Here is a 10,000-nt window from a genome sequence, read left to right as displayed (position 1 = left end):
TGTTTAAACTGGAAGCGCGTTCTGGTACACCTGAATTTGCATACAGTCACACGCCCACCAGCTCCTTATAAGGCGAGGGCTGTGTGCAAAACGTATTATATTCGAATTACTTGTTTTATTAGGTATTATAGTAGTATGTCCTACTGTAGAACATGACATCACATCACATTTAGTAATGTCAATACTGAACGACTGCACGCTTGGCTCTCAAGGCACATCCTTCTCCGTCTGCGGTCATGAACCAGGGGGGCAGCACTATCCGCGATATCCTAATAAAACAAGTCATTAGGATAATAGAAGCCTACTTTGCTGATTCATTACACACTTATACAGTACGCGTGCGCGTGTGCGTGTGTGTGTGTGTGTGTGTGCGCGTGCGCACGCACGCTGAGCCTGCCTCACAAAGCCGTTTGTTTGTCTGTCTATCTGCCTGTCTCTCCTTCTGTATGTCTGTCTGTCTCTCCTTCTGTCTACCTGCCTGTCTGTCTACCTGTCTGTCTATCTCTCCTTCTGTATGTATGTCTGTTTCTCCTTCTGTCTGCCTGCCTGTCTGTCTGTCTGTCTGTCTGTCTGTCTGTCTGTCTGTCTGTCTGTCTGCCTGTCTGTCTGCCTGTCTGTCTGTATGTCTGTCTGTCTGTCTGTCTGTCTGTCTGTCTGTCTGTCTGTGAGCTTCTTGTTTACACTATATTTCTCTCTCTGTGTCAGTGTTTCTCTAGCTGTCAGAGTTTCTCTCTTTCTGTAAGTCTCGCTGTCCTTTTCTTTCACGGAACTCTAACGTGTGCATGTCAGCCTGTGTGTGTATGCCTGTGTGAGTGTGTGTGTGTGTGTATGTGTGTGTGTGTTTGTGAGTGTGTGCGTGCGTGTGTGTGTGTGTGTGTGTGCTTTCCTCGTGAGCATAAGCATGCACGTGTGGGTGATCATTAAATCCACATCTGAGTGCATGTGTACACGTGTGTATGACTAACCATTACCTTTCTTTTTGAACTGTGTGAAATCTTAACATACCAACAGTAGTTCCATTCACTAAAGTCTTGACAACGACAGATATTGGAAAGATGCTGTCGGGAATGCAGCAACAACAGCCTCAATATCTTACCTCTGGGTTCAAAGTCGTTTGTCGTTGTGTTTCCCATAACAGGTAGTTCAGAACAATCTTAACTATCTTAACTCTGCAAGTCGTCTTAACCAACATGTGGAGAATGTTACTAAAACTGAGATGCACTTTGTTCATAGTGTGTTATCTATGACTCAAATCTTCCTTGGTTTTGTGTTGTGTGTGTGTGTCCGTGTGAATGTTGTGTCTGTGTGTCCGTGTGAATGTTGTGTCTGTGTGTCCGTGTGAATGTTGTGTGTGTGTCCGTGTGAATGTTGTGTGTGTGTCCGTGTGAATGTTGTGTGTGTGTGTCCGTGTGAATGTTGTGTGTGTATGTCTGTGTGAATGTTGTGTGTGTGTCCGTGTGAATGTTGTGTGTGTGTGTCTGTGTGAATGTTGTGTGTGTCCGTGTGAATGTTGTGTGTGTCCGTGTGAATGTTGTGTGTGTGTCCGTGTGAATGTTGTGTGTGTGTCCGTGTGAATGTTGTGTGTGTGTCCGTGTGAATGTTGTGTGTGTGTCTGTGTGAATGTTGTGTGTGTCCGTGTGAATGTTGTGTGTGTGTGTCCGTGTGAATGTTGTGTGTGTCCGTGTGAATGTTGTGTGTGTGTGTGTGTGTGTGTGTGTGTGTGTGTGTGTGTGTGTGTGTGTGTGTGTGTGTGTGTGTGTGTGTGTGTGTGTGTGTGTGAATGTTGTGTGAATGTATCCGTGTGAGTGTTGTGTTTGTGTGTCCATATGAATGTTGTGTGTGTGTCCGTGTGAATGTTGTGTTTGTGTGTCCATGTGAATGTTGTGTGTGTCTGTGTGTGTGAATGTTGTGTGTGTGTCCGTGTGAATGTTGTGTGTGTCTGTGTGTGTGAATGTCGTGTGTGTGTGAATGTTGTGTGTGTGTGTGTGTGTATCCGTGTGTCCGTGTGAATGTTGTGTGTGTCTGTGTGAATGTTGTGTGTGTGTGTGTGTCTATGTGAATGGTGTGTGTGTGTGTGTGTGTGTGTGTGTGTGTGTGTGTGTGTGTGTGTGTGTGTGTGTGTGTGTGTGTGTCCGTGTGAATGTTGTGTGCGTGCGTGCGCCCTCAGGTCCCGTCAGACGAGTGGGCGGGGGGGAACTACCCCGGGGGAGGCACGGGGGACACCGCGGGGGAGATCCCGTGTCGGCGCATGCGCAGCGGCAGCTACATCAAGGCCATGGGGGACGACGACAGTGGAGACTCGGACGCCACCAGCCCCAAAGCCTCCCCCAAGACCAGCCTGATCGCCCAGCGGGACGCCTTCAGACGCTCCGTCAGCATGGATCAAAGGTCCTCTAATGCTAAGTAAGGCAGAGAGAGAGAGAGCGAGAGAGGGAGAGAGAGAGAGAGAGAGAGAGAGAGAGAGAGAGAGAGAGAGAGAGAGAGAGCGAGAGAGGGGGAGAGAGAGAGAGAGAGAGAGAGAGAGAGAGAGAGAGAGAGATAGAGAGAGAGAGAGAGAGAGAGAGAGAGAGAGAGAGAGAGTGGTGTTCAGCTCTCCAGGTCAAACGTCCCATGGTCACGTGTAGCTCGATGGATGAGAGCATGGCACTAACACTGCCAGGGTTAAGGGTTCCATGCCCTGTGTAGAGCAAGGCACTAACACTGCCAGGGTTAGGTTCTATACCCTGTGTAGCTCAATGGGTAGAGCAAGGTATTAACCCTGCCAGGGTTAACGGTTCCATACCCTGTGTAGCTCAATGGGTAAAGCACAGCACTAAAAGATTAGGATGGTAGCTGCACACTCCAAAACACTGATGTCAATCATTTATTAAATTGACATCTCGACGGGCTCAGACTAGTGGTCTGCAAGGGCCTTGAAATAAAGCCTGAGCCCTGCCCGAGCCCGTGAACTTCAGGCCCTGCCCGAAAATAAGCCCGACTGTAAATAATATTTTAAGCCCTAGCCCGCGTGAAAACCTGAATTTTTTTTTTATTATTATTATTAAAATATAAATTTTTTTGTATTTGTTTTAAATATTCGAAACACTGTTTTATATGAACGTAATAAATAAACAAAACTAAGAAGCATTTACATAGCCTGTTTCGCTCTTATTAGAATGCTTCTCTCCCAGTGCTCGCTTATAGACTGACTCACACACATCAGCCTCGTAAAACGTATTGAAGGCTATAGAATCTTCTTTGACACACACACACACACACACACAACACACAATAGCCTACTCAGTCAAACAAACAAACAGAAAACAGAAATCAGATTTCGAGCAGAGCAACGTAATGAAAAGCACAACAAAACAGGTAGCGAGGCAACCCAGCAAGGCAGCAAATAATAAACATCACTCACCACACTTCAGCAATGCGTTGAACACCGTTAACAAAACTTCGCCAACCGGGTATACATCCCAAGAACAAATTAAAAACGTTCGCCAACTGGCTATATTCCAACACAACCAATCGAGTTGAACTTGTCCCCCGAGTTCTCCCTGTGCGCTGCGGTAATTACATCCAAATGTTTCTCTGGCGCGAAAGAGAAAACGAATCTTAAAACGAAGGTTATCATTATAACCCTAGTTATATGAAGAAAAAAAAACACAATAAAAAAAATTAAAAATAAAAAACGGCAGTGCCCGGGCCCGGCCGAGCCCGAATTATTTATTAAAAAAAAAGCCCTACCCAGCCCGAACCCGCCGGGCCGGGCCGGGCCCCGTCGGGCCTGGGCAAGGTTGCAGTGCACTAGCTCAGACGCCTTCCTCAATAGCCTGTTGAAAACATTGATTTAATAAATGGTTTGCTGTGGCTAGCATGCCGTGCCAGGTGTGCAGTTTGGTTTCTCTACTACTGTGTGCTGAGCATGGCATTAACACTGCCATGGTTAGGGGCTGAGCATGGCATTAACACTGCCAGGGTTAGGGGCTGAGCATGGCATTAACACTGCCAGGGTTAGGGGCTGAGCATGGCATTAACACTGCCAGGGTTAGGGGCTGAGCATGGCATTAACACTGCCAGGGTTAGGGGCTGAGCATGGCATTAACACTGCCAGGGTTAGGGGCTGAGCATGGCCTTAACACTGCCAGGGTTAGGGGCTGAGCATGGCATTAACACTGCCAGGGTTAGGGGCTGAGCATGGCATTAACACTGCCAGGGTTAGGGGCTGAGCATGGCATTAACACTGCCAGGGTTAGCGGTTTCTACAGCGGGGATACTCATACTGAAAATGTATGCAGTCATGGTACTGTTATGAGTATTTTTTCAGTGTTTGTTTGTAGTTGATCCCTGTGTTACAGCAAACATAGAACAATATTGTAGAATTTATGACAAATTTCACAATAACGAGTGTAGGAAAGTGAGTCCGACAACAACACCCGCCTGCTGTTACCATAGCTGTTACAGTCATGATGGTGCTGACTTAGTTTCATTATTATCATACCCTAGTGGTCCAGGTCTTTCCTACAGTTAATGCTGAGATGCCCACTGTTTTTAAGGCTGGTCTGCTGGTGTGAAACCTAAACTTGAATTTCCCTTTTTAATTTTCCACAGATAATTATAATAAGTCCACATTCACTCACGAGACTAACTGGACTCATACATCAATTAAATCTTCTACATATGAAGTGATTGCTGTGTGGTGGTGGTGGTGGTGGTGATGATGATGATGATGATGATGATGATGATGATGATGATGATGATGATGATGATGATGATGATAATAAACTATTTGACTTTGTTCCATCCAGGTATAACTGTAAGCAGTGCACAGACTCCTACCCCAACAGCAGAACCACACCCAAGAGCCACGCCCGCTCTCGTAGCTACACTCGCTCTCTCACCAGTGCACAGGTAACCGCTGCTCATGAGAGCGTGTGTGCGTGTGTGTGTGTGTGCGTGTGTGTGTGTGTGTGTGTGTGTGTGTGTGTGTGAGCGCTCTCAAAAATAAGGTGTTGTCCTTAATTTGATACACACAACGGGTATGTTGGAAAACAACACAACATGTTTGGATTAGATTAGACTAGATTCAAATGTATTGTCATTATACAGCACAAGTACAGTACAACGAAAATGAGTTTGGCATCCAAACAGAGTGCAAATGTAACAGTAAAGTGCAATAGTAATATTAAATGTACAGGTGGTTAAACTGGGTACAAAATATACAAATTAGTACTACTGAGTGTAGTGCTAATCAGATGTATGTACATAGTTGTAGTATAATAAATGAAGACAGTATGACTACTACTAGTAAGAGTAGGATATGTACAGATATAGATATAGTAAAGGACTATGTGCAGGTAAGTAGGGAGAACGGGGATGGTTGTCACACTTTTTACCCTAGTGTGAATTGCTCATCAAAACATCTTTCAATAGTCATTCCTACATTAAATTGAAGCTTAAGATGTTGGCTTGAAATGTGTATCCCTCTCATTTTCCAACGTATTGTAACAAAGAGGAAATTACCTATCAAAGACACTCTGACACATTGTGACAACCAACCCCATCACAGGGATGGTTGTCACACACTATGGGGTTGGTTGTCACTATATTGTGTTTTAATGGGGAAAAATCTTAAAAAGAAGACAAGAAGGAAGAACACGATTTTAAAGTTGAATTGCATTGACAAGTTGACAAATACATAACTGAATGCATCTTAACATGAACATAAACAGGAAACACATCTTTAGGCCATCCTATATAACAAAATAAGAAGAAGAAATATGCCTAACAATAATAGCCAACACAACTAGGCTACACTCATTCACTATCTGAGTTACAGTGATGGCAAATGTAGCGTCTGGGCACTCCAACTAAGCAGAGCTTGTGTGCCCACTGGTTGCACATCCAACACTTCTCCCATACCTCCCCTGAACGGCTGTTGGAGAATGTTTCCATACAAACCAAACAAAAACAATCATCTTCATCTGATGAAGACTCTTCTTGCTGGCTGCCTTTTCAAGCTGGGGTGGAGTACACTGGGATGTACTAGGCTTGGCAGATGGTCTAGGCTGGGATGTACTAGGCTTGGCAGATGGTCTAGGCTGGGATGTACTAGGCTTGGTAGGTGGGCTGGGGTGCATTGGGCTCTGCTCGGTCTGTCCTCAGCTCATCCATCACCTCCTCCAAGTTGGTGAAGAAACGGCCCATGTTATGCTCATTAAGCACTGTCATGTGCTTGTCACATGTGACAACCAACCCCAAAGAGAATGTGACGACCAACCCCAACTGGAATGTCTTGCTAGTATTGAGGCTAACAACCATCTAAAAACTAGTTAGTTAGCCAACAACAATCTAAACTATAGCTTTCCCTTCACACTTTTTAAGGGTAACAATTGTTTCATTATAAACCAATTGTGTAAAAGCCTAGAAGAAAAATACTGAGGAGCTGAATATTTACAATTTCACATGAAAAACACAAAAAGTCCTCTCACCTCAAGTTCAGCTGTCTTACTCCAAAGAAGACTATGTAGGTGAGCTCTGATCCCAATTCTGGACATTTCCATACCAAAATATGGGAGACAGCACCTTTTTGTAGCAAAATATAATGAATGTGATAACCTACCCGTGTGACAACCAACCCCGTTCTCCCCTACAGACAGGTGAGGATAGGCATATATGCAGTAGGGCGGCCCATACTTTTGTGAAAACATGAATCTTAAAGAAATCAATCGAGTGGGGTGTCTAAAATGTGTTTTTTTGTGGGGAATTCAAATATGGGAATATTATTCGGATCGGATAACTCTAACCTGCGTGATTTCGAAACCTAGCCGCATTTCTCGGAGACGCTCTCTGATTGGCACTGACTGACGCTCTCTGATTGGCCACTGACGCGTTTGGCCAATCGCGTGACGAGTTGTGTCTTTGCCCGTTTCCACGTCAAACAGCCTGCAAACTACCTGGCGTTCTATCGACATGCTCTAAGACAAACTCTAACCTTAACCAACTTCGAAAGAGTGCCTAAGCTTAACCGTCGAAAGAACTTGCCGTCACGCTCTAAGACAAACTCTAACCTTAACCAAACTCGAAAGAGTGCCTAAGCTTAACCAGTGTAGAAACAGGCGTCGGCAAATCAGAGAGCGTCTCCGAGAAATGCGGCTAGGTTTCAAAATCACACCTCTAACCTACATCATTTTGGATTTCAAAATGGCCGATTTTACAATTTTTCACCCCTTGGTCATATATAGATGCCAACATGAATCTGGAGGAAATCCTAACATGCAAGGGCCCTCATTCATCAACGTGTCTTACGCACAGATATGTGCTTAACCTGTGCGTACGACCATTTCTAAGCAAAGAGTGGGATTCATCAATTTCAACTTGAACTTGACTTCGTGCTTATGTGTACGCACAGCTCGGAGCACACTTAGCTGATGCCCAGTGGTAGAATATATTATTACAACAAGGAAATGAGCTTCTGTGCATTAGTTTCAACACTGGCATGTTCTGTATGAACCGTAATTCATTATAGTTCATTGTAAAATAGCAACAGTAGTGTAATTATGGTCAAAACCCTATAAATAGCATTTGGAATAATAGATCTTTTTCTCAGAATGAATGCAGCATGGTTTATATAGCGTTATCGGAATATACGGGGTGTACTGACTGACTGCGCTCCGCGTAGCTCAACTCGTTATTATTTTTCGCACAGACCGCAGAAACACGGGAACGTTTTGATTATATTTAAAAGGCTTTACGTTAAACGAAACAAGTGGAATTTCGAAGCTGTAAGCAGAATACAAGTCATATGAACACCCAAGATATAGTGTTCTTCCCCCTTTTTACTGTATAAGAAAGAATAAAAAACGCATTGCAATGACACCAGGGTGTATGTGTATTACAAAACCCTTGCAATAATGTGTCTTAAATGAATGAAAAGCATACATGCTCTGGACACAGAGCATATCGTGTGGGTGATATGACTTGTATTATGCTTACAGAATTCCACGTATTTAGTTTTACAATGTCAAAGCCTTTTAATGTAAATCAAAACGTTCCCGTATTTCTGCAATCTATGTGCAAAATAATAACGAGTTGAGTTCTAACAAAGAACATATTACATGCTGGTATGCTGATAGAGTAAACTATTATATGAATATGATATGATATAAGGTATACACTGGTCCGTCGCATACACTGGTATGCGCAAGTTACTGTTGCATAATGTAGGCTATGGCTGCTATTATATGTAATTCATATAGGCTACCTAATAGTATATGATTTTTAGAGGCATCTATTTTGTTGTCGGTAATACCGACAACAAAATAGATGCCTCTAAAAATCATATAGCCAATCGAACACAACTAATAAAGGCATTCATATTACAGCACGGTTATAATGACACACAACCAACGCCAAACAGTGGTCAACGAACGGTCTTTATTAGTATTTTGAGCTGTCCAGGCAGAATTGCAGCAATGGTCTTAGGGAGCCGTTGATATCTGACATCACCGTTTACAAGTCCGCCTTTTATTTATCCCATAACACGCGTTGTGTCTTCTTGGTTCGACAGCAGTGAACAATCTCTGTGAAGTTTCTCAGAGTTCCGCTCGGGTCAGTCCATTATTTCACATCCCATGGGGGGTGTTTCATCACTTTCATGACCATATATGGATAATCATGCACGAGCATTGACGGTAGAACAAAGTGGTATTTATCAACACGGAGGAGCATAGGACCTGTGTACGCACGGTTGATGAATCCCAATATTTCTGTGCGTGCACTGATTCTAAATTCTGTGCTTACGTGTGGAAATAGAACATTTTCTACGCCACGTTGATGAATGAGGGCCAGGGTGTCTAAATTATGTGTTTCTTAATGCGGAATTCAAATATGATTTAATTTTTGGGATAGGATAACTCTAACCGACATCATTTTGGATTTCAAAATGGCTGATTTTACCATTTGAACCCCTTGGTCATACACAGGTGCCAGAATGAATCTGAAATAAATCCTAACATGCAAGGTGTCTAAATGATGTGTTTTTTAATGGAGAATAGAAATATGAGTAAATGTTTAGGGTAAGATAACTCTAACCTACATCATTTTGTATTATAAAATTGCCAAATTTACCCATCCCCTTTCGAAGATAAAAAAATATATGGGAAATAATTTATAACGACAAAGCCATCACATTTATTAACAAGTGAACAGTATATAACTGGATACAACTCCAAAGATCAATAATAATAATAATAATAATAATAATAATAATACTAACAATAATAAATTGTATTTGTAATGCACACAAACATCTAAGTGCAAAATCTTGATCTCCTGACTTTTTTGTATCTACTTTTTCTCCCCATTTTTCTATTTTTCTCCCGTCCCCAATTTCGCATTGTCCAATTCTACCCTCCCCTGTCTCGAACGTTGTTAGGCCATGCCTCCCACAAGCCGGCTGCAATGTGGACGAAGCCTTGCATCACGTGTCCCCTCCGGTACTCGAGGAGGCAGCCGTCGCATCTTTTCACCTGCACAGCGCGATCTCTCAGCGCCGGGGGTCTGCGTGGGAGGGACACGCCGCCCTCGTCGCTTCCTGATTCTACTGCGCAGGCGCACCAACCGACCTGTAGGAGTCGCTGTCCACAACGTCCGATCCCCACCCATCAGTTTCCCACCCCCTAATACTGCCAATTGTATTAGTATGAACGACCAGCCAAGCTGGTAGCAACTCAGAGAGCTGGGCTCAAACCCAGCATATCCTGCGTTGATGGCGAGCGCCTTGCCCACTGCGCCACCTAGCCGCCCCAATCTCCTGACTTCTTGAACTTCGCCAGGTTCCAATGTCTTGATTGGACTCATTCTTGGACAGCAAGGTCTCCTACTGTACTGCTTTAGCCACCAACCTACAAACACAAACTTAAAGTCAACGTCAGCCATAAATAGGTGAGCTCTCTAAGTACTTTCCAGAACTACTCAGCAGAAACCTTAGTAACCATTTTAACAAACGTCTCAATGT

At 43.7% G+C, this 10,000-nt stretch overlaps 1 protein-coding gene across 1 annotated transcript in view; it reads left to right on the top strand.

Moving 5' to 3' along the window:
• dlgap3 (discs, large homolog-associated protein 3) overlaps positions 1-10,000 on the top strand; it is a gene marked incomplete at both ends in the record, with an annotated part of 173,378 nt that overhangs the window by 135,766 nt on the left and 27,612 nt on the right. Inside the window, 3 exon segments of the mRNA XM_084311907.1 lie at positions 706-738; positions 2,168-2,388; positions 4,791-4,893. Of these exon segments, the coding sequence (XP_084168033.1) occupies positions 706-738; positions 2,168-2,388; positions 4,791-4,893 (357 nt within the window).

The sequence above is a fragment of the Notolepis coatsorum genome (genome assembly GCF_963971535.1).
Source record: "Notolepis coatsorum genome assembly, chromosome: 4".
Classification (NCBI taxonomy): domain Eukaryota; kingdom Metazoa; phylum Chordata; class Actinopteri; order Aulopiformes; family Paralepididae; genus Notolepis; species Notolepis coatsorum.
This window is presented reverse-complemented; position numbering and strand designations above follow the sequence as displayed.